The following is a 25,131-nucleotide window of genomic DNA, read 5'->3' as shown; positions in this document are numbered from 1 at the left end:
TAAATGGGTGCTCATGTGTGGGCTGATGAAGCACCCGGGCATGGATTTATTGGGTCCCCATGTGAGCTATGTTGATGCTCACGTGTAAACAAATTGAGTGCTTATGCATGAAGTAAGGGGGTGCTTAGGTATAAATTTATTGGGCACTCATGCATAAGCTAATTGGGCACTAATGCCTGAACTTTTAGGGCATTCACGTGTGAAACAATTGGATGCTATACATAAATTCATGGGGTGTTCGTGCATAAAAGTATCGAGTGCTCATGCATGAACTGGTGAGGTGCCCATCAGGCAGGCCATCAATCCTGTAGTGTCTGCTCAGCAGTGGAGGTCATGCCTGCACACTGGTTGGGCTTTCTGCTCGCTGCCAGCTGGGAACATGTGAACATCCATTCACACATCTCCCTCTGCCTCCAGCCCTGGCTGGCCAGCAAGAACAGAACAGTGTTTTTAACAAGAACTGACTTAGAACAAATCAAAACCAAAACAAACCTCTGGGCAGGAGATGATGACTGTGTTTTGTGCCATCCAAAAAGAGCTTTTATCCCGCTGCATGCAAATGATTCGATAGCAATACTTTGGAAAAGATATTGATGCTCTCGACTGCCCGTGGAAACAGCTACACGTTTCCAGCTAAAATTAACAAAGAGCTCGTGACAAGATCCAAAGGGTCAGTGGTGTGCTAGCCTGGCTTTTATACTCCATTAAATGAATCAAGCGTCTGCACGAGTCACTACAACCCCAGGCCTAGGCATGGGCAGCTCCTTGCCCAGGTTCAGACTGAGCCTTTCTGCCACTCAGCTGCTCCTTTCCACCACTGCCTGTGCCGAAAAACCCCTTGTGAGGAAGCGGCTGCGATGTCGCGGTGGGGAGGATGCACTTGGCCCTGGTGCCTGGTCCACGTTGTGGCAAACTAGGTGTTGACACTGGTCTGCAGCTCAGCATCCAAAAAACAGTTTATATGGACCTTCCATTAGCCAAAGGATCTAAGCACATATCAGGGGAGAGTGTTATAGCACGGGCTTTGTGTTCCCTCAGTAGCATGGAAGTTTCAGCGATCTCTTGCAGTTCCAAGGATATTTTTAGCCATTTATTGCTTGTTTGATTCACCTGGTTTCTTTTCATCAGCATATACATGAAAAGGAAAGATGCCTCCCCGTTCTCGTTAAAAAATGTTTTGCAGGTGAATTGCCATGTTTGAAGGATTAAGGTAAAAACAAGAAAATTACTTGTGAAGTAAATTAACAACCAGTGAATCCTATTACAGCCGAAAACTTATTTCTCTGGATGAGGGATGGTGAATCTCTGTGAGCCCTTGTGATTATGGACATAATGAGTGCATCTCCTTCTCCCCATGAAGATTACAGGCAAATTTCACAAGTCGGTAAGAATATTTGTGCTGCCATGGTCAGCACTGTGTCCCTATTGGCTTTTCCAATCTTATGGCCTCTTGACTGGTGTGGGAGAGAAATGATCCTGGCCTGACCTGCCTCTCTCCAGTGGGATGGGCATGGGTATAACCCAAACAGTTTAAGGGGAAATAAATTCTGACATGATTTAAAACAGCTTTTCCACATCATAGAGGAAACTTATAACATCACTTAGATAGACAACCAGGCCAGTTGTGTTCCAGCATTTATGTATTTTTTTAAAAAAAATATCACTGGTATTAATGCAGCTTGGATCAAACCTACCCATTCTTTGCTGGGCACACTCCAGGACAACAAATGTGGGATAGTGGTCTCTTGCCATGAGCTCATCCCCCCCTTTGCCTGGTAACATGCATTGTAATGGTGCCAGTGAAACTTCTACAGAAAAAGTTGAGTTGCTCTGCAGGCTTCTGAGCTTCCCTGGCCTTGAGGAGAGGACCTCCTGTCCTGCTGGCACATGCCCCTTGCCAGACCAGGGAAGGTGCCAGGTGAGAGTCACAACGTGCAAGTGCAGCCCTACATCACCTGCATCAGTCCAAAGGGGCGCAGGGATCTCCACAGGGCCTCACCCCACGTCCTGCTGCCCCAGACAGAGAGTAGGGAAGGCTGGGGTGAACTGGAACTGGGGGCAATCCCAGCCCAGGACTTGTGTGGTGACACAAGTCAGCAGATCCTGCCTGAGTACTTCTTTCAGTCATGAGCTCTCATGACAAATAAACATTGCTTTGTTGTAAAATAAGCAGCGCTCTTACTGGAAGAGGGGAAGGTACAACCTCAGCAGTGTGATATTTGATACTTTAAACATATCTTATTAAAGGTACTTACTATTTCAAACCTCCTGTTCTAAGCCTTCTGTTGAAATCCCGAGTCTCTGGCCTTTCTAATTATATTTATACTCTCATTTGACACTGGGTGGCAGCAGTCCTACGAACAAGCTATTCACTAATTAATTTCCACCTCCTCCTCCTACATATATTCACAGTTCAAGTGCCAAAGCAATAAATTAGAAGTGCTTATCACTTTTTGACACTCCTATATGTATTTATGCAAAATATTTAACCATTTAACTGTTATCTTTCCTCTTGGAAAGAGAAGAAAAGTTCATTTTTATAACGAATCAAATGTTCCTCGAGGTGGTGGGGGAGAGTGAAAAGGCTTTCCCTGTTTTCTGACTTCTTCTTGCCTGTCTGACTATCCAGCCCTGTGATGATAATGGCACATCCACAGTATTTCCCTTTCAAGCTGCTTTGTTTACCGATTCTCTGCTCTGATTGTCACACCTCTTGACTTCAAATTTCAGTCTCCCACAAGCTCCTCCTTGTCCTTAATGTGGCTGCATCAGTTAAATTAGTCGACTATGTTGCTGTTACTCCTTTAGCACATTATAACATCATAAATGCAAGTTTCTCTTTCCATCCTTCAGTCCTCTGAAGGGGTAGGATGAGAGTTTCATCCAGAAGTACCAGATTTCATGACTAGGCTGTATTATTAGTGGTTTGTTGTCTGGGCTGTGGGTTTGGCCTTTGATTTTGATGAATGTTCATGTGATCCATACCAAGTTTGTCTTCCATTAATCTTGCAAAATTATCTCAAAACATAATTTTTCGGTCTGAGTCGCTCAGAAAGTAACCTTTATGCCTTTGACAAAGCTAAATGAAACCCCAGGCCCTGAATCCATTAAGAGGGAAATAAAGATATACATAGTTCACATTGCAGCACTGTTCTCCCTCATTGACTTAACCCCTCTAATTTATTTCTACATATTTGAGTCAAAGGATGTTCAGCCTGTGATTTCTGTGACAGCTGTCTCATTTTTGTGGGGATGTTTCTGGGATGACACTGGCAGCCCTTATCCTGCTCAGGCCAGGCCTCACAGCAAGTTCTGCTTCAATAAAAATGCTAAGAGCCTTTTCTGGTTTTCCATCTCTTGTGATTCTAAGAAAGCTAGGAAGAAAATCAGATGATACAGGAGTTACAGCCGAACACCGACAATTCTGGCCAGTGCACTCTGAAACCACGGCTGAACCTGTGCATCAGTTCTTTTCTATGGCCAGCTAGAAATACTGCTGAATGACCTTCAGTTACTATAAATCTAGTTGGCTTCAATGCTTCATGTAGAGGTTTGTTGGTCTGCAATATCCAAGGCTCTTGATCTGGAGAAAAAATATAAGCCAGAATAAATATAAACTGGAAAGACAAAAGCCTTCGACCACAAGACTTTCAGCTTTCTCTTGAAAGCACTTTTAACCAAAGCATTGCTGAAAGAACATGTCCTGCAAATAGGTAATTTGAAACACTCAACTTAAATTGGATGGTCCCTCTAATGATGTTATAGTAAAGCTATACAGTCAGAAATCACTTTAAACTCTCTTTTATTGGCTGAATTTCAAGTAATTTTAGGTTTTACATCTGTCACTAGGCCAATTCTTGTTGGAACTACATTATCTTCCTTTTCAAAATGCTTTCTTTCCTTTGTTGTGGTATGAAATGCCCATGCAAACAGGGGAAAAAAAATACTCTGCAGGGAAACCAGATAGTCACAGCCACCATCAGCCTGTGAATACCAGTACAGGCCAAATTCTAGCCTCTTTGAGCTCTAGTAACATTAAAAGTTTTTTGTAATGAGAGCTTTTTAAAAGCATTCAGGCAAGAGATGGTAAGAATGTAGGGTATTTTGGAGGGGGGGGGCTTGTTTGTTTGTTTTGGTTTTGGTTTGGTTTGGGGTTTTGTGCTGTACCTCTATGGTATGCAAACGGCAGCATTCTGGTAGTTTTTAGGCTGGAGGAACTTGAAAACCCTGAAGTTATTAAGCTATTATTTGGCCAGGCTGGACCCAAGTCTGTGAGCCTTCTCTAAGGGAAATGGGCAGGAGAAAAGTCAGGCACTCTATTTGCAAATCAGATAGACTTAAAAACTGGAAAACAAAAGCTGTGCTTTTCTCCTGGCTGGAAAGACAGATAGCTGCAGAAAACAAAAAGCTTTTCACTGCTGTGTCTTGGTAATGAAAAAGAGCCTATCTCTCTGGTGTGGAGCTGTCTTGACTTTAAGGACAGTCAGAAGTAGTGATGTGCACAGGCTGACTGTACAATAGGATTCACTTTTTAATCCATTGGTCACTCCTGGTGTCATTAGGAGACATGGGGAATGCCACCTGCTAAGCTGGAAGCAGGCTTGGATTTTCAGTAGACATCAGGCCCTGCATGCAAAACTAGATGCAGTAGTTTCCAACAGCTGTCTTGTAACAGCTGCACAAATAAATCCATAGCATTTATAAAATTCAGTGTGATAATGTCTATTGTTAAAACCCACACCAGTTCGAACAGTAAACCTAACTAAATCTAGTCTTCAATTTGCAGAGTGCTTGTTGCAAAATAGATTTCACAGAGCTTGACAAGACAACCTCAGTTTTGTGCCAATATATCCTATTTCTTTGTTCAAGGTGTGAGTAACACTATCACTAAAGTAATATCCTTTACAATACTCTTGATGCTTTTGAGGTACACACCTCTGGGCCTCAGTAGAAAAGTGGGCCCTTGAGGGGCTCTGAACAGCTCCCCAGGTTGCCTTCTGTTAGAATTACAGCATGTTCCTTTCTTAGAATAGCACTGATGTCACTAAAGTGGCATTCTTTCACCCAGTGTGCAAGAGCCAATCCACACACAGTCAAGATGTTTGATTTTATTTCATATCTGTGCAGAGATGGGTGCTAGGTGATAAATCTACAAAGCTAGCACACCTTCAGTATGCCAGGAGCCCATTTTTATACACTTCAAATCCACAGAAATCAACATGTCCTGTATATGTAACAAGCTATAGTAAAAAACTATAGTAATTGTCTTATCATTGATTTGCCTCCATTTAAAGATACAGTACATACTTACTTTACCATGCATGCTCTGTGAGGAAGGGGCTAATGTGAGTAAGGGAAAAGCTTAGCCTGTGGGCTAATCTCAGCCTGTGGGTATTTTACAATGTCAATGAGCCCAAAGTTTGAGCAGAGTTGTTCTTTGGCTTTGTAGTTTGATTCAGTGTCCTCCTGTTCTTCACTTCTCTGGTCACAGCTCTTGGTTCGTCTAGGCTTGGATATTCCCTCTTTTTTCCTAAGTTCTTTTACTTGTTCTGTGCTGTGCTTCAGCGATTCAGTGAATTTTTAACCCTCTCGTGGTACTTCATTTCATCAGCACCACACTATATCTTCCTAACAGAGTGCAGAGGAGAAAGTACCCTGCAGCTTTCTAACTGTCCATGGGAGGGCTGGGGGATCATCACCCTGCCCACAAGACTGAGAAGGGCAGTCAGACCCCAGATAAATATTTGCTTCTGGTGCCCAAGTACAATCCCCCTGTGTGACAGATAATGCACAAGCTGAAGGAACTAGAACAGGGCTCCCCTCTGCTTTGGTCCCAGCAGGATGAGGCACTGCAAGGGACATAGTTCAAGATAAGGCCTGGCATGTTTCTGTTGCTCCTCCTCCCCTTCAGGGAAGCTGATTAGGAACATCTCTACTGCAGGCTCTCGGCAGCCAGGCACTACTGAAGTACCTGTACTTCATGTCTGGGTGCTCTTTGGAGTCCCATTAGGGTGGGTTTCAGCTTTCTTTTTCTGAAATGTTTCTGGCTTAGTAAGGCAGCATGGAAAACAATCTACTCGGGGATGTCCCCAGTAACTAGCTAGACTATTCAGCAGCTGTGTCTCCTGCTATTAGCAACATAATTTAATTGGAATGTTCATTCTGTCTTTTGCCATTGCTGGTCTGCAGCTTGGTACGTGCAACAGATTTTGGCTCTGGAAGCACATCAGATGAGCTAAAAAGGAGAAGGGCCATTTCTATTCTGCCACACATCAATGAAATGCTCGCTGGTGGGGGTCAGCCACAGTGTGCCTCTGATTTCTGTGGATGAGGAGCTTACCTTATTTCAGTACTTTTTCCCACGTCCTGTCAACCAGTGATGAGCCGCAGAATATTAGGAGTCGCAATGAGCTCACATTTGGGAGTTCTGCCAAAGGATGCACCTGACCACTGATGTAACTCTTGCTGCTGTCCCCAAGACAGACCACTGAGCAATATTTTTGTAGCAAACAATAGATGATGGATTTGTGAGAAAATAATTACCCACGTTTTCTGTGCCTGCTGTTCAACTCTGTTTGCTTTGAACTCGTCACTCCCTGTCTGGCATCATATTGCACACAATTGCCTTTGATTACAAGACAGTGACAAGAGCAGAGACTGACTCACAAGGGGAAAAGATGCTTCTGACTGCTCAGTCATTCCCTGCTGGTCCAGCCTACTGAATAAATCTGTGTTGGGTCTCACGCCTGGAGGTGTCCCAGGTTCCCAAAGCCACAGGAACATAAAGGTTTGAGGAAGACAGGTTGCAGCTCTGGATGATTATGGATGCATTTAATTTCACATCTGCTCTCTGCAGAACCTCCTCCTTGCTTTCCACTTTTGGGAGGAATTACCGATTTTACTGCTGCTACAACATTCAGGCACAAGGAACTTAAGAGATAAAGAGCATCAGTCTTGTGCTGCCTTGCAAACAGTGGGAGGGGAGGATGAATTTAGGATGCTACAGTTGGGAAAGCTGACTTTAATGGCCTCTTGTTTTCCACACTTTCTACTCAATCTTGAGGAAGCCAAATTGTGAAACTGTCAAAGGTGTCAAACCTCAAAGCTATACACAGCTCGCTGGAGGGGCTTTAAAATCATCATGGGACTTAAATCTCCCAGGACTTTGTCAAATAAAGATAAAAAATTATTCTTGCCATTACACGACAAGGTCCCTGGGGACCACAGTGGGGGAAAGCTGTGTCTGTTCAGAGGTAGCCAGTTGAGTAGTGGGAAGAGAAAGGGATCTCAGATGCTTTTCATTGCAAATAAGACTTGTTAAGTCCTGCCTAAAATCACAGAGACTCCCTAAATATCAGGACAGTTATTTCCTCTCATTAAACACAAAAATCTTACAGGCTTACACTCTCTAACATCCTCTCCACAGTCTCTGCTACGATCAAATGCAAACATTTGTGGCACTGAGGTTACTTCTTCCCCTTTCTATTAAGAGGTGATGCATTCAGGCATTGGGGTGGCCAACCTCGCCCTTCTCAAAGTCCGAAGAGGCAGCTGTGAGGACATGGTGAAAATTAATCATTTGCACTAAAAACTGGCTAGAATTATCACATGCCTGGGACTTTTCTCTCTCACTGTGCTTCTGCTCCTGCCTACAAGTCTCTCTCCAGTGTTCACCACTCTGATGTGGTAGCTGGGGGAAGGCACTTTTATCTACCCAGCCCAGGCTAACTGCTCCTCATCTCTGCTCTCTGTCAGGAAGAAACATCATCCTTCCTGCCTCCTGAGGCATGTTCTTTTGTGGCAGAAGTATAGGTTAGAAAGCATAGCTACAGCTGGGTTTCTCAGGGAGCCACACAATAAAAGCAAAGCTGACAAGACAGGAAGGCAAAGCACAGATAAGAACACCAAGGACAGAACTCAGACAGTTACTAACATATCCACAGCATGATCAAAACCTGAATGTCAAAATCTGTTATTCAATGATGTTAAATCAGAAAAGGCAACAATAAGCATAATCTAATCATCATCATGACTGTCCATTCAGTTCCCCCAAGATCTCCTGCACCGTGAAGCTACTTGAGCCTGAATCACCCATTTATCTGCTTGTTTCACATCAGCATAACTCCACTGGTGCCATGTTGAAGTCTGAAGAACATCTGTCTATCAAAGATATTTGGCCTTAGTTCAAGTAATGTTTAGCCTCTACTGTATCAGCTGCTGCTCGTTTCTGGAAAACTTCAGCTCAGTCAACTGCATATGTGGCAGAAATAAAATGAATCAAATGTACATGGGTACTCTACATAAGCACGAAATGATCTGTGACCTCATTTATTGTAGCTTCTTATGCATTCATTTTCTCAGCACCCACTAGGGAAAACATAATCTGAGTGAGGGACAGGCTGTAAGAAATGACATCAGTGACTCTGATGCCCCTCCAGGGCAGTCTTTTCTGCCTCTTTTCAGTCTCTTCTGAATCACTTAGACAAGAAGTATAAATCAGGGCTATGAATCTGGACTGCTGTATGGAATGTGCTTCTAAAATATTAATGTCCTGCCCATTACACTGTAATCTTAGTTTATTTTCACACAAATAAACAAGATAAGTTAAACTTTATAAAGAAAATATATCCTACAGCTGCACAGACTTAATGCTAACTGCACTAAACTTATCATACAGCTATTTCTTCACTTAAAAACATACATATATACACACCATTATTATTTATATATATATATATATATAGATAAGGAAATTACCTGTAAGTACAATGGAAAAATACATTCAAAAGATTTTATAAAACTTGGTGCAATATTATTTTGACTGCAATAAAAAATACTTATGAGAGAAAGAAAAATGCACAGAGAAATATGAACACCTAACTTTTAGTGCTTGTCTAAATCATGAAAAGAAAGTCTTGTCTTTGGTATTGCTAAACAGAGCTAGTGGAAAGTATCTACAATCCCAGTTTACAGACTCTGCTCCATCTTCTCTGACTGTGTGTGCTTACCACCATTTTGCACAGGCTTTGCTGGCTGAAAGTTTTCATAATAATTTGCAAACAAGCGGGGAAACAAAACCAGCCAAACATGTAGTGTCTTCTTTCAAGGGCTCAATCCAACCTTCATTAAATTCAATGGAAAATGTTCTACTGCCTTATTCAGACTGAAGGTTATACAAAATATTTAAATTGATTTGCTGTCAAAGCAATGGCCACTCAGCAGCAAAAGATAATTATAACCATGTAACAAACCATGGAACTGCCCCTGTGGCAGTCCCTCCCTCACCCGGTGGAAAAGTCATGACCAGCAGCAGCTAGGAAGACTATCCACCAGTAAGTAAACCCTGAGCACATAGTACAAGTTTCCTGGGAGGTTTTCGACCCAGCACGCGAAATGCAGTGAGCTGTGGGAGCTTCAGTATTGAAATTTAGATTGGACTTCGTCTCTGTGGGAGCTGAAACAAATCCTAGCAAGCATTGCAGACTCATCAATCCCATAAGCCCAGCAGGACAACCATGAAGATCCCTGTTTCAACAGCAGTTGTAGTTCTTAACAGAGAGCAACAGAATTTTTCTGTATAAACCGTGAATGCACAACATCCAACTGCATTTTTTTCCCTGCAAGGTAAATGCTTTTTGTCCATCTATTGTATCTTCTCACTACATAAAAGCAAAACATTTTAAGAAACAGACATGGCTCTTTGAAGCAGTAAGGGAAATACACACCATAGTCTACTTCTTTAGGCAACTTCTATTATGTATATACCTTGTTTCCTACTGGATTTTCATTTGCCCTGTGTCATATATTCAGCCTGTTGCAAAACTCAACTGACAGAGAGGCAGCTTCCACAGTGATGCCCTTTTAGCTGCAGCATCAGATCAAATCAACCTTTCAGTAAAAGCCTCTTCTATACACATTTCTGGATTAATGGAATACTGGACTTTATGGGGAAAAAATGAAACACAGCAGACATCAGATAAAATGAAAAATAAGTGCCTATAGTTGTCAGCTGACAAATGCCACAGAGTAATTGGCTTCCAATCCTCTCCATCCAAAATGGTAACCTTGTTAACATCAAAATATTAGCTACTGACATTTCTGATGGCAAAACCATAAATCTGACCCATAGTGTCTGAAAATATTCGTAGAGACACTGTGTATCAAAACACATTCAGGCTACATCTGTTGACTGAATGCATGCCCTTGTTATAAAGAAATGGACACAGATTTTGGTGCATTGTCCAAACAAACTCCGGTTGCTGTATGGTCTTCTATTCTTCAAGGAGAACTGTGTAGTTTGTAGCAAGAAACAAGACAGCAGGTTTAGAACTGAAGCCTACGAGTGTCTATACATGTCCCAGAAGAAACAAGTATCAGAAATCCTTATCCCAGCCTGAAAGTTCATCTGGAGGGGTTCCCTCTTCGGGTGGATAACTGTCAAAGTAGCTGTAATCAGTCGGTCCAGACAACTACGATATGAAAAACACAAACAAATGGTTGTTTCAGAAAGTGACTTTTGAAAATGTTGTCCATTGATTATGCATTATTTTTATTGCTACCAGTGTGGAGATGAAAGGCTGGTATGATACAGGTGACTTGTTTCAATGGATAAAATTCCTCATTCTTTAAAAGATAAACCTCCAGTAATTAAATTGTACAACAGAGTAATGGCATTAGCCTTCCTATACAAAAGGACTTCCCAAATACTATCAACTCCAGGATTTCACCAAAAGCCCTAAAAAGTCAGTAAGAAAGCTGGGCCACACTGCACACAATTTTTATTCTACTTTCTTTAAGATCAAATCTACATTTAGAGGGTAGCTATTCAGCACAGACCTCAGAATTATTTTTTGTTTCAAACTGAGGTCAAAGTGAGTTTCAAATTCTTTACCCTCAATCTTTTTTCATTTTAGGGCAAAGAGAAATAGGCCATTTAAAACAGGGAGCTTACTCAAGGGTACGTTGTAACTCAATAGTAAGAGAACGCAGGAATTTGTACTCTGCACAGTAATATGAACAATACGTCTTAATAATGTGCCCATTACCAAGGAAAATATGTTTTTTTCAGTATTAGTTTCTGACCAAACACCATTTATTCTAGTAATGGTGAAAATCTAATGCAAAGTACACAGGCAGAATAATATTTCCATTATTTAACTGGATTTATGATTGCTTGCTGTTTCTCTTTCTTTCATGCAATTTTCACTAAAAACATTGAACTATAATAATTCAAATGCATCTACGGGAAATTTTGATATTGCCATCAGTTGTTCTTGGAAGCCAAGCTATATTAGTAAAGCATTATGATATTGAAAGCCAAAGCCAGTACCTCTCTTTTTAAAGGTGATGTTAATTTCCTCACTTTCAGACTATCCCAGTTAAAACCACTCAACCACCTGATTAAAAAGAAATGAAAGACAGACAGGGAGAGACCAAAAGAGAAAGACAGGTTGTTTTCTATCATTATACTGTGCAGAGCTGAAAAACATGTGAACAAGGACTGTAAGAAATTTTTTTTATGACAACTCCTGCCCATGTAACAGCACAGTTATTAGAAAGAGGAAACTTGAGTACTGTCATTGCCATACAAGGAAGGGAGAGCTTCTGGACCACCAGAAACACTGGCACTTCTGTACAGAGGAGATGCAGTGACAGGCAGGTTAATACATGCACAAGTACAACCATGCAAAGACTTATGTGTCCCCTTGGAATTCCACCCTCTTTACAGCATGAGAAGAGGGAGAGAAACAGAAAAGTCAAAGAACATGCACAAAGTGCATGGCTTAGAAACTACTCAGATAAAAAAAGAAAGCAGAAAATGTTAAGCTACAGAGGAATGTCTTCATTAGAAGAATGACTTTCCTCATTAGCTTCATTAGGACAAAAACCTACTATTGCTTTGGAGCTCTTAATTACTCATTCTTAAAAAGAAACCATATAAGGGTCAGGAGGTCTGAAAGGCAGATGTTGAACTGGCATCAATTTCCCTGAGAACTAAATTAAACTCCTATATCGACAACCTGCAAAAATCCCAGTAAAAAATAAGACATTTCTAGATAAACATGTTGAGGATTTATGCTCATATCATCACTTGGTGTAGCTGCAAATGCAACAGTACTGTTGCTGTAGCTCAGGGTACAGCACTACTTAGCTCAGCTGCAAATGCACTCAATAGCAACAGAAATTTCTCTTTATGGGTTTACCAGACTGGGTTCTAAAATATTAAAAATATTTCAAATTAAACCCCAAATTTTCTTCTTGGCAGATTCTTTTGTTTACCTGTGCTTCTTGATGTCATTAATTCCGTTTCTCAAATTGCCTAATCTTTCTGTAGGGTTTTGCCTTAAAAGAAAGAGGAAAACAATAAGGATAAGAATTTATAAAATACTCCTATTTATTTAAAGAGCATTTATAGGTCCTAACTGCTTGTTTTTAGCAGTTACACAGGAAAGTAGCTTGCATAAAAATGTGGCCTCATAAGGAGGCATAATGAGGTTTTACTCACTGCTCCTTTCTTTTAAGGATGGAGAAACCTGCTAGGAAGCCAGAACAGTGTCACCTGGCTGTGAGAAGCAGCAGAGTGAGATCAACTGGCTGAATTTTGGTTGCACATCTTTTTTTTCCCTTGACCAGCAGGCCTGGTTATGAGTTACAAAAGGAGCCAAATCAAAATTTACAAAGTTCCTATCAAATGCTGGTACACAAGCATGTTGCACCCTGTTCCTAGTGCCATGGATGAAATCCCACAGGAACTGGGAGTTCAAAGTCAGCAGTGTCACCAGCTGTGCGTGCCACTGTGCACTAATGCTTCTGAGTTATGCTGGCCCTTCTGAAATACTGCCTTTTGCATTTTCAAATGGGCTTAAGTCAGTCTTTAAGTGCCCTATGTTTTCTGTAGAAACTATATGACTAAGTAAGTTCGGAAGCATTTTTTTTTTAACCAATGTGCTTGATAGCAAAATCAAATTCCTTAGCTCTTTCCTCAGCCCACGCTCCATAAGTTTTCCCTAAGATTTGTTTCAGAAAAAAGCCACAGCTACAGAGAAAGCCCAGAGCCATCATTTGTAGATGCTGCCTCTGCAGACTAAGAGGTGTGATACATATTCAGAGGCACGCAATGCATACTGAATATAATCAGAATGGACCGTGCTATGTATAACAATTCTAAATCAAATTGTCAGGAATTCAACACCCTAGTTTGAATTCTAAAAGAACTCAAGCTATCCACACCCAGGCTTTGCCACAAACTGCCCCTCCCACCTGCAGAGTCTGCGGATCAAATCCTCAGGCCGCCTTGTTATTGTTTTAGGAAAATCCAGCTTTTCAATGCCTTTGAGAATCAAATTATACGTCATCATTTGATCAGCCCCAGAGAATGGTGGACTAGAAAAAGAAAGCGACTGATAAATGGAAGTCTGGCAAGAGCAGATGTGGCCATTACTTATCAAATCAAATATTTGAGAATATGGAAAAAAAGCCCATGTTTCTAGTTTTACAACCCTCACCCTCTCAGCCTGTTTAAGATATTAGAAAGGTTAGAGAATGAGAAGCTTCCTGTAGGTACCAGGGAAAATGCATGACCATATGTGTCCCTCTTAAGCCAGCTCTGCCTCTGGTCTAACTCAGAGAAGCTTCCATGTTGTGTTACCACTGAGCATTTGCAAAGAATTGTCATGGGAATGTGTAGGGAGGCAAAGAATGAGCCCTGCTTACAGTTCACCCACCCCACTGTACCTCATCACCCACTAAGGAGGAAAACAACAGTCTTTTGTCAGTTGTTCCTCACAGGAAACATCATCATCATCATCCTCAGTTAATGGAGCTCTACACCAGCTAATTATAGGCTGTGCCTGGCCCTTTCCTTGCATAGGTAAGCCAGAATTGAGTATATGTACCACACTTCGTCTCTTGCATTGCTGAAATGATGGAAGGTAAGACATGTGTAAGAAACAAAACCAAGTATCATTTTGCAAGTCTCTTTACTGATGGACCTCCCCCCCCAACTGTTTATTTTAAAAGTAACTTTAAAAGGTCTCTAAAAACAAACAAAAAAGGTAAGAATTCAGAGTAGGAGGCACTTACCTGCCAGTAAGGAGTTCATACACAAGAATCCCAAGGGACCAAAAATCCACACTGAAGTCATGGCCTTTACTCAGTATGACTTCAGGAGCAACATACTCAGGGGTTCCACAAAACGTCCAGGTTTTCTGCCCTGATCCAATCTTCTTTGCAAATCCAAAATCAACCTGATCAAAATCAACATATGCTGCATAACGCAGGGGTGTTTTGCACTGGGAAGCCTTAGAGTCTTAATTGCTTCCTCCCCTCCTGCAAAGATCTCAGAGTTGCTAGTTTAGATCTAAAACAACTACACAGTGTAGTTGTGAAGGAGACAGAAGTAATTCAACTGGATTACTGAATGTTATAAAACAGATCCACTTATTATCACAAGTAATTTTCTAAATTATTTTCCTTTTGGAGACAACAACCCATGATTTCCTTGAGGACATGAGATTTACCTGGAACACTTTGGGTTGCTCATTGTCCTCAGAGAGGATATTTCAAGTTCTTTGAGGGGTATTCTTGTTGCACTTTTCAGAGTCACAATCAAGTATGGCAGTTCTTTACTGTGTTCCCTCTCTACAAAGAGAGGGAACCTCTGCTTGTTGACTGAATGAATGAATGTAGAACCTAAGATTGCTTGAGGCTGGACAGGGAGGTAATTCTGCATCTGGGAAATGCAGTTCCTGGCTTTACATTAAAACTAGCTCCTGGGAGAATTTTTTTTTTTTTTTTTTTGGGTTATTTATGCTGTGGCAAGAGCTCTCAGAGACTGCAAATCCCCAGTTTGTCTGTGGCTTACAATGCCTTTGTTTCTCATTGTGCAGTGAGAAGCCTGCCCTCTATTCTACTGAAGCGCAAGAGTTATTAAACTCTGGGACTCTGGTTCTATAATTACATGCTCTCTATTTATATTCCTCTTGCAAAGAAACCGGAGGCAAAAAGATAACATTGCAGTGGATTATATCTTACCAGTTTTATATATCCTTCAGCATCCAAAATTAAGTTTTCTGGCTTCAGGTCTCTGTAGATTATTCCTATGTGATGTAGATAGTCAAAAGCCTCTGTCACACATCCAACACAGAACTTCGTGGTGAATTCATCAAAGCTGCCTCTGGAACAAAACCAATCAATATCCTTACAGACAGTTAAGTTCTAAAAATGCCTTACTTATTAACCAGCTAACATATAACACCCAGAATATTAACCAAACTGAAACAAAAATCTTTCATTGGACAGCTCTTGAATAGAAAACCTACTCAGTAGACCTATGGAGCTCACTGGTGATTTTAAAGGGCAAGGTTACACTTTCTTTGCTGTTACCTGTCTCTCAGCAAGCTCCACAACTCCCCTCCAAGGCAAGCCTCCAGAAGCATGTATACATACTTATTATCTTTGAATGTGCGATATAGTCTGTGGAGACAAATGGCAGCAATTTAGGAAAAGCAAAATAAAATGCAAGACTTGCAGTGTCTTCTCCCCAGAACTCATATATGCCAAACCTAATTCCTAATAATGCTGTTCAGTGGGTCAGCCTGGGGGTCAACATTCAAGGAAACATTACGGTCAACTTACTTTACAATGAAAGGAGAACATATCTGCTCAAGGATTTTCTTCTCAGAATAGATATGCTCTTGTTGTTTGGTGTCTACTACGTGTTTCTTCTTTATACACTTCATAGCAAAAGCCATGTTCTCATTTTTCACTTTAACCTGTGAATAAAAATGAAGAATACATATGAGGAAAAGAAAGGATATTTTACCAATCAGTTCTCAATAGGTATACTGATATCCATCTTTTTCAACACAGCACAGGATTAAAATTGATGGCTGTAGTGAGGGACAAATTCCAGATATTCTGCAGAACTGTTATGGATGATTTTAAGTCAAACATCAGATCTTTTTAGTTTCCCAGTCCCCTCTCGCAAAGTGAAATAGCAGCAGTTCAGGTAGGTACTACATACTACAATAAGTTTATACTGCAGTGGGTCCTAATTTCAATTTAAGATTTCTAACCACCAGCATAATACAAAAGAACAAAATGCAGAGGCAGTTTAGGAAGAATGTTTACAAATGATTTTGCATTATGCTGAAATATTATCCAAAATGCAATAATGGAAGTTAAAACAGGGCTTCTCAGAAACCAAGGAAGCAGTAATCTGTGTTCTACAGCTGGATGAGAATTCAATTTTTAGCTTATTATTCAAGTGATGCTGTAGAATTTCCAGTGTGAAAGTTTTGTTGTTTTTTTTTGGTGAAGCATGAATCAGAATAAAACAATTGATGGTTTAACTACTGTGAAGGATTATTTATTTCACTAAAACCACAAAGTCTCCTTTAATTTACCATTACCTTCAGCAGCCTGCACAAAATGCTCTCAGGTTTTTCTCAGATGTTTGCTACTCAGCCAGGGGAGAGTGGAATTTAAGACTTTAGGCTCATGAGGCTCTTGGTATCCCAGAAACACAGCTGTTCATGCTATTGAATATGGCTCAAAAGAGCCATTAAAAATTGTTGGAAATGTCACAGTCAACACAGCTCAGAGAGAAATCACATTGGTTATAGCTGCTGTGGGGCATCCTGAAGCAATTCTAACCACACAGACTAAGTGCTGTGGAGATTACTTCAGGTCCAAGCAGAGTCTTGGGAAAAGGCCTGCAATTCAGGGAACACAATGCAGGTAGGTACATCTGTAAGCTCCACATGCACAAACTGATGACTGTGTCTAGTGACAGGAAGATACTTTTAACAATAGGAGATGAAGGCACACAAGAATGGATTTGCTTCTTTGCACATCCAAGTCCTGAAATATTTTTTAACTATGCATTGCTTTATACAGAGTTATTCTGCCTGAGAGGCACAGGCATGGAGAATATTAAAATCCTTCACATTATTGAGTGGCTAAATTAATCATTTAAGACAGAGAACTATTTGAATATGTTTAAAACAATGTCTTACAAGCTCAACCCTTCCGAACCCACCAACACCCAGAGTTGTGACAACTTCTAAATTCTTGAATGGGGAAGGAGGGAACTGGGCTACTTTCTCCTTCAGCTCTATCATCTCCAAAGACACCTCTTTGTTCAGCTGTCCACAGAAGGATCTTCCTCTGCATTAAGAAAGTTAACACAGGTTAGTGCTCTTCCTTGCCATTAATTTTAATGTTCCTATATAAAGGAAAGAAAAGGAAAAGGAAAGGAAAAGGACAAGAAAAGGAAAAGGACAAGGAAAGGAAAAGAAGGAAAGGAAAGCCTTCCTATTTCCTAAGAGAATCTTGATTTTATTTTGTGCAGAAGCACTTTCTTTCTGGACCTCCTATGGAAGTAAATTAGAAGCAAAATGCTGAAGTTCACTGAGTACAATCAACGGTATTTTTAGCAAGAGATGATTCGTGGTGAGAATCCTGCTTTTATGTGGTCAGCTGCAAACATTTGGGTGCTCCAAGTTGGAGAACAAGTGTTTGAAGACTGTGTACCAGTTCAAGTAGAATGATCAGAAATAAGAATGCAGCTGTACTTCTAAACAGAAGAAAACCATACTCTACTAATTTTCCAGTAGTGCTCAGGTTGAAATCAGAGGCACATAAACTAAAAATGTGGCCCACAGCTAAAAGCAAACATCAATACCATCAGGGCTACACTGAAACACTAAAAATATGTATGCTCTTTTATGTATGCTTGTTTCTTTTTGAAATGAGAATTAGTCTTTTGCACAGTAATACAGTTTTATTAACTCAGTCAGGAGTTAAGAGTAGGGTTTTTACCAGTTAAAGAAATTCCCATGAGAATGCAAAATTTATTTGAGCACAACATCACTTCTATTCTGTGCTCAGTTTTCTTGGAATAGAGAGAATTCTTGTTTGAAAGTCAATATTCCCAGATTCTATGTAATTTTTGTTTCAGAAAACATTTCTTGGGCTCCATAAGCATATCCAGACTGTTTTACTACGGTGACTGCTGTCATTCATTCCTAGGAGTCCATCTCCATCAACTACCATGCATGATTTCACTTACATCTATCATTGTTTTTTACGATTACTTGCTAAAGATGTACCCACCAAATGCTCTGACTTACTTTGCATGTCGCTTTTCATCGGCCTGGGCCAGATCAGCCACATAACCTTCAAGGTAAGTCTGGAGCTCCTCATAAGTTCCAACAGTTTGATTAAAGGTCCTAAAAACACGAATGAAACATTATAAAATGGTGAACATTCAAGTCATGATCCAGACAAAGCTTTACATTATCACTTTGACATGATTTTAAGAGTTTTGAAGAGGCAGTAACCTGCTGAAGTAGCAAACCTCTTGCCAGAGGGCAGGGGGACAGTGCCTGATCTCCTCAGGTAGTTTCATGCTATGTTTAAATAATTTGGAGTAGGCTGTGTGTATACTTTGGTTACACTGTGGTTATTAAGTGTGGTTCCACCATCCCTGCCCTGGGAACCAGCTTGGCACGAGTCCAGGCAGTCAGTCCTTCTGCCCCAGTGGCTAAAACTCTTGGTACATAGTGCCAAAGGGATTGAGTTCACCTCTCCTGCTTCAGAGGTGAGTAACAGCACTGTGGGAAGAAAAGACTTAGAACAGACTACTTCTGTTGGAAGGGACCTACAACAACCACCTTGTCCAACTGCCTGACCATCTCAGGGTGAACCAAACTGAAGTATGCTATTAAGGGCATTGTCTAAATGCACTAAGCACCTCGCTAGGAAGCCTATTCTGGTGTTTCAGGAGAGCCAACTTAAGCCTCTTCAGGGACCTTCTTGGAAAAATCCCACAGGAACAGGCCCTGCAGGGAAGAGGGGTCCAAAAGAGTTGGTTGATATTCAGGGATTACTTCCTCCAGGCTCAGGAAATGAGCAAGGAATTGGGCAAAAGGGGCAAGAGACCTGTGTGGATAAATAAAGAACTCCTGTCATTACTCAAGCATAAGCAGGAAACACACAGGAGATGGAAGCACCCAGGAGATGGGCCACTTGGAATGAATATGGAAAGGTTGTAAGAGTGAGCAGGAATGAGACAAGGAAGGCCAATTCCCATCTGAAATTAAATCTGGCCAAGGATGTCAAGGACAACAGGAAGGGCTTCTTCAAATACATCAGTAACAAAAGGAAAACAAAGGACAATGTGGGCCTGTAACTAAATGGAGAGGGAACCCATAACAGAGGATGCAGAGAAGGCAGAGCTACTGAACACCTTCTCTGCACTGGTCTTCACTGACAAGACCAGCTCTCAGGAATCTCTGACCCTGGAGACCACAATAAACATCACCACTACAAGGGGAGAAAGAAAAGAATAACTTTGAGCTACTCTTAAGCTTCTGTGCGCCAGCATCTGCTGTCAGCCCCTTTCTCAGTACTTCAAAAACATAAACACTTGTTCACTGTTCCCTTAAGAAAACATTGTGATTTTGCCTTTAGTGAAGTTGTATGAACCTACTGAAAGTCACATGTTAACCTACTAAAAGAGGATGCAAGTCTTTTATTGAACTGCAGAGTACTTACTCTCTGTCTATAACGAGGCACTCCACGTTGTACTCATCTGCAATAACGTTTGCTGATCTGACGTCGTCACTATGAATTGAAATGTACTTTTTCAGAAACATATCAAACACATCAAAATCCTCAAAACAGTGAGGATTCACACTGTACCTCACGCTGTACTCATGGAGGGTCCCAGCTGCTATAGGTGAAACTCCTCAAAGGTCTTTGCAGCCTGTACCTGAATTAATATTGCTGAACTAAATAAAAAATTGTAGCATTTCACTAGTCATTATTATGATCCAGCACAGTATTTTTTCCAGTTTCAATAGGGTTTGGATCATGACATCCTTTAGCAACCTTCCAAGAAATTAGGGTGAGCTGTAATTAGCACTATATCAGGATTTACTACTTACTTCTGAAATAATCTTTGGATATAAAACATTCCAGAAACCAAAAGATTCCCTACTCAATCACTCACATAAATATGTATTAAGTGACTCCTTCTTTCTGTTTCTTACTATTATGGGCAATGGAAACAACAGTTCAACCCAGTCATGATGTAGCTTATCCATTTTCAAGTCACATAGAGCCTGGCATAAGTTTTCATCACAGCTTTTACTGAAAAATAAGCAATAAGCCACAATGGAGAGAGGGTCAGCATTTGACTTCTACAGGGAAAACTAAAGGTAGATGACAGTGTATAGCTTCAAGTTCTCTCTGCAAAAAACCAAAACATTAAGGCAAATTCAGCGACTACCTTTATCTATCTACTTTACAATCAAAACAAATATTATATTCCAAAGAGTCATGAACTGTAGAATCGAATACATAGTGATAGGACAATTGAAATACTACATATCATGAATCAGACAATGTGAACTAACCTAATAAGAGCCTTTTCTCCAAAGTAATCCCCTTTATGTAGATTTTTAATCAGCTGAGGCTGTGAGTGATCTGCTGTACTTTGGGTAACTATCACCTGGAAAGTACAGGAATAAAAATTTGGTAAGGATTCCTTTCTTTTCTGTGTATTTCATAAATGTCTTAAACTCTGTAATGCTGCAGAAAGAGTTACAAATATATGTAATTACTCCTTTCTCTACAAAATTTAAAACAAACATTCCCTGACACATCTCTGATTTTTGCCCACTCCCAAATATTTTCTCCTCATACCTTGTAAAACAGAGCAAAAATAAGCCACATTTTAATGAAAAACTGAAAAATACTTCCGTTCTCACTGTGGCCAGGGATCATATGAGCTTTTTGTCTTTTCAGCTAAGCAGATAGCAGACAGAAGAATTAACTAACATTTCCCCCTAATGAAATTCTGCTTCCACAGCAGCACGCATTATGCTATGCCCACATTATCAAAAACCAAATCAGAATATCTCCAGACACAGAAACATTTTGGAAATCCTCTTGGAAGTTTATTGATGAAAATTCCCCTGATTTGATTCTTTAGAGTCCCATGTCGGCCTCCAATGTAACAGTTGATGGATAAAGGCTGCTGCCTTATTCCTCTGGCACTAACAAATGACAGGAACAGATTCTGAGACACCTAGAAGGCCATTCTCCATTAAGCCTAGGACTCCATTACTTCTTATACATTTCACAAGTCTATGTTTTGCCCATCAGATATTGAACAATCTAGGAGAAGACATAGGATCAAATCTCATTTACAAAAAAATTGACTTTACATCTCTGCTGCAGTGTCAAGAGGCTTCAGGACACACTTTAATTACATTATAATTAGAACAGTATAACATGGGTTCATTGTGAATGGAAAATTAGGCTCCCTGAACCTCTGCTCCAGGCTTTTATCATGGTATTGTGGACTCAACAGCGTCCTCAAAAACACTCTGCACAGATTTTACTGAAGATCACACCCTTCAAGGTAGCTTTTGAAATGTGTTTATACATAACCTACTTTATAAGTTAGGTTTATTAAATCTTACCTTTCCTTTTGCTATTATGAAGAAGGTATTTCCTTCTTCTCCTTCCCGAATAACATAATCTCCCTTGTTATAGTACTCCTGTTGGGGAGGGAAGGGAGAGACAATATTCTCTGGTAAGCTGTTAGCCTTTTTGAAAGTTCTGATTACTATGCAGAGTTCTTAATACCTGTGGATCTTCCATTAATATTTAACTTCCTATCTCCTGCATACGTTGCATCCCATAAAATGCAACCATTCCACTATAGAAAAAGAAGGGCCAATCTTAATGCAGCAGCACATTATTTGTTTAAAAAACCCACAACACTTCCTTATGAAGCAAGGGAAAACAAAGGAAAAAAAATATTGAAAACACTTAAAAGAGTTCTAAATCAAAAACCCATTTCCAAATGTAATTTCAGGCTTGACATCTCGGTGGGAATGCCTAAATTATCTGTTGCAAGCTACCAAGGCACCAATTTTTCTGTGTCTGCTAAGGAACCCTCACCGCCATCACCATTCATTACAATTCAGGTAATGAATTACCTAATTGTTTAACTTTCAATCAAGCATTTTTTCTGTGTTAACTTCCAGCTTTGTGATCTGAGTGTTTCCTACAAGTTCTCCCTTGCCAGGAATCCCACAAAAAAAAAAAAAAAAAAAGGTCACACCTTAGGATACTGCTATGCTAAGGCCATTTGCCATTTCACATAATCAACACCATAATCTCCTCATCCCCTTGTGCTATGGCTGTGCATCACTCTATCTGCCTCCTCCAACTTTGTGCTTAATCTCAATAAAGGCTAGATTATAGATCCTCTTATCTACTTGCTTGACTAATTCAATGCCAAAACCATAACATTTAGTGACATAATATTAAGTCATTAATTGGTGCCAACCTGGAATTCCACTCTGATCACTACAAGCCCATTCTCATATTACAGAAAGTTTGGTTGGTATTTATTTTTAATGATTTATTCTTCTTTATTATTTTGAAAGCTTACTGAATATTATTTAGAAGAACTGAACAGTATCTTACCACCTCCAGGCAGTCAATGATCTTGGTTAATTTATCTTCAGGTAAGTTTTTCAGCAGGGACACACTTCCAGAAAGCAGAAACACAGAACAAAAAAACCCCAAACCCAAAATTGTCGTTAACACTTTTTTCATGACCTCTTCTGATCTATACAATTTGTACAATCACATTTTATTGCTAGTTAAACTAGTGGTGAACACAATATACAACTAAATCTTAATTCAGAAGGTTCAAGCATTCTCATCTTGTTTTTTAGACAAACAAAACTTGCACAATTTACAACTTAGAAATGTGGCAAACATTGGTCAGTTTGTAAATCAACTTCGTTATTTCAGTAGGGGAAAAGGATCTAATGGGCACAGGGATTGATTTAAAAATTCAGTCATACAGAACCCAGTAATTGCAAAACCAAGTCATTATAGTAATCCAAGGATATATTTTTAAATGCACTGCAGAGACTGCAAAATCAGACAAAGGTATAAACTTCAGTACTCCTTGGACAACTTTTAAAAGAGAATCCAATTACAGTGATGACAGTGAACTTGCTGGTAAGAATGAAAAAACCTTCCACCCTGATCACTCAGACTTGTAAAAGTCAGGAAATTATAGAACTTTCTAGCTACTCAGGCTCAGAAAAGAAATATATATAGAAATCAAAGACAGAGATGGATGTAATAATACACAAGACATTCTATGCATGGGTAGGCTTTACATCTTGATTTGAAGGCAGAATGGTCGTTCTTTGTTAAAAAAAAAACAAAATATGAAATCAGCTAATTATGGTTTGGAACCTCTAATTTCACCATCTTCCTAAGGAGAAGCATGGTACAATGCTCAGTGTTCCCTGCAGGAGAGAGAATTATTCTACTCTGCAAATTTCCTGGTAATTTATATTGGAATTAGTTCATAAGCTGAGAGACATGCAGATCTCCTATTCAAGTCTCCAAGGGACAAGGAATATTCCTTAATCTACTCCAGCAGCAAATTAACTACTAGTTGGAAGATTTACTTAACTCTATTTATTCATTATATTGTTTTAACTTCTAAACAGGTAGCTTTTTTATAATTTTATTCTATTACTTAAAAGCATTCAAGCACCTCTTGAAGTTTCCTAATATAATGCAGGAGAAAAACAATTAAAATGGGAAAAACTCTCTTATGAATCTTAAAAAAAAAAAAAGGAAAAAAAGAAAAGAGGTAAATAGTCAGGCTTTTGAGGCTGTATTTGCATGAAGGGCATCTTTTTCTCTCTGTTTACAAGCTAGGCACAATATTGTTGTGCACCTTAGTAAGTAGCCCAAATAGAAACTCATCATATTTACCTTCTAAGGAAGTTTCGGTATTGCTCTTGTCTTGTTTGTGCTGTCACTCTCATGATATTTTGAAACACTTCTCTGTCCAACGCCCATGTTTTAACATTAGTGATTGCTTTGAGAAAACAAAAAACCAAGAACAAAATCAACAGCGTTTTCAAATTATTTGATGGATGATATTACAGTTTGAGGTCATGGTGCAAGACAGATGAGCTCTTTCAAAAGGCCAAAGGCCAAATTTTAAAATATTCAGCATCTGTTGCAATGGGACTTTTAAAAGAATTCAACTCCCACCAAACAATGCTCACTAAAGTAAGGCATAGATTTCCAAATGGTTTCTCCATGGAGCACTTTCCATGCAACCCCACAGGCTGAGTAACCTTGAAAATCTAGCCATTTACTATGAGCACAAACAGGGCTGAACATTTGTGAAGATCTACTCTTATCACAGACAGTCATTGCACTCAAAAGCTGCCATCTGCAAAGGAGCTGATTTGAAAGAAACAAAAACTTGGGTGAAGTTTTCCAAAACCTGTGATGTCGAATACTGTGGCTTGGATTTATCTCTAATTCAGATTACATGCAAATGTTTGTGAGTTATCCAATAAGATAGAAATAACAGAGGTCAAGAAATACATTTAATTTCATTTAATCCTCACAGAGTTTTCCTCCAATGTATCCGTCTTATAAGGAAATAAAGGATAATTGAAACATTAATGATTACCTTTCAAAAGATAATAAAAATATTAATACAGTAAGCATGCACAAGATTCAGCATCAAAGATGCAAACTACTAAGCAGCCTCTGTGTGCAATCATTGACACAATAGAACACATTGCATCTTTTATTTTTTTAAGCAAAAGAAGGTGATTCTGTTTAATTTAATCTCTTCTTTTTAAGGATGTAACACCATATTCAGCAATTTTCCTTCTGTCATAAGAAAGAACAAAACTGTTTTCTCTGGGATAAAGGAAAGCTCCAGAAAAATTTAGAGCAATTTACTTCCTCAATTTATCATAAACATAAAATCAATTTAACAAGAAAGAAAAATACCAGTTTTAAAATGATGCACAGTCATTGGTTGTTGTACACATGATATAATCATATACTCTGCCATTTATCAAAACAGCTCAAAAGATATTTTTGGATGCTGGATGGGAGAACAAAGGTATTGCTTTGGTTTTGGTTTTGTCCTAAATGACATCTTTCAGTTTACTTTTCATGAAGAAAATATGGCAAGAGTCCAGGCTATCGCAAAATGTGTTTCCTGTCTCTTGCACCTTAGCTAAATAAAGCAGTTATGTGGCTAGA

At 39.7% G+C, this 25,131-nt stretch overlaps 1 protein-coding gene across 3 annotated transcripts in view; it reads right to left on the bottom strand.

Annotated features, from left to right (window-relative positions):
• Positions 1 to 5,687: 5,687 nt before the first annotated feature.
• The window catches only part of PRKG2 (protein kinase cGMP-dependent 2), a 32,145-nt gene continuing 12,701 nt past the window's right edge, over positions 5,688 to 25,131 (bottom strand). The window contains exons 5-19 of one of the 3 annotated variants that reach the window (XM_027652917.1): positions 23,830 to 23,935; positions 22,510 to 22,573; positions 21,495 to 21,572; positions 20,424 to 20,518; positions 19,561 to 19,629; positions 18,135 to 18,233; positions 17,019 to 17,169; positions 15,637 to 15,773; positions 15,385 to 15,474; positions 15,034 to 15,175; positions 14,083 to 14,246; positions 13,261 to 13,383; positions 12,280 to 12,342; positions 11,330 to 11,396; positions 5,688 to 10,469 (exon numbers count right to left, since the gene is read on the bottom strand). In XM_027652917.1, the coding sequence (XP_027508718.1) occupies positions 10,374 to 10,469; positions 11,330 to 11,396; positions 12,280 to 12,342; positions 13,261 to 13,383; positions 14,083 to 14,246; positions 15,034 to 15,175; positions 15,385 to 15,474; positions 15,637 to 15,773; positions 17,019 to 17,169; positions 18,135 to 18,233; positions 19,561 to 19,629; positions 20,424 to 20,518; positions 21,495 to 21,572; positions 22,510 to 22,573; positions 23,830 to 23,935 (1,544 nt within the window). In that variant the 3' untranslated portion in view covers positions 5,688 to 10,373. Of the gene's footprint in view, positions 10,470 to 11,329; positions 11,397 to 12,279; positions 12,343 to 13,260; positions 13,384 to 14,082; positions 14,247 to 15,033; positions 15,176 to 15,384; positions 15,475 to 15,636; positions 15,774 to 17,018; positions 17,170 to 18,134; positions 18,234 to 19,560; positions 19,630 to 20,423; positions 20,519 to 21,494; positions 21,573 to 22,509; positions 22,574 to 23,829; positions 23,936 to 25,131 lie in introns of those variants that run through there. The other 2 variants (XM_027652918.1, XM_027652919.1) reach the window with 2 other exon arrangements.

The sequence above is a fragment of the Corapipo altera genome, unplaced genomic scaffold (genome assembly GCF_003945725.1).
Source record: "Corapipo altera isolate COAL_440 unplaced genomic scaffold, ASM394572v1 69, whole genome shotgun sequence".
NCBI classification, from domain to species: Eukaryota; Metazoa; Chordata; class Aves; order Passeriformes; family Pipridae; genus Corapipo; species Corapipo altera.
This window is presented reverse-complemented; position numbering and strand designations above follow the sequence as displayed.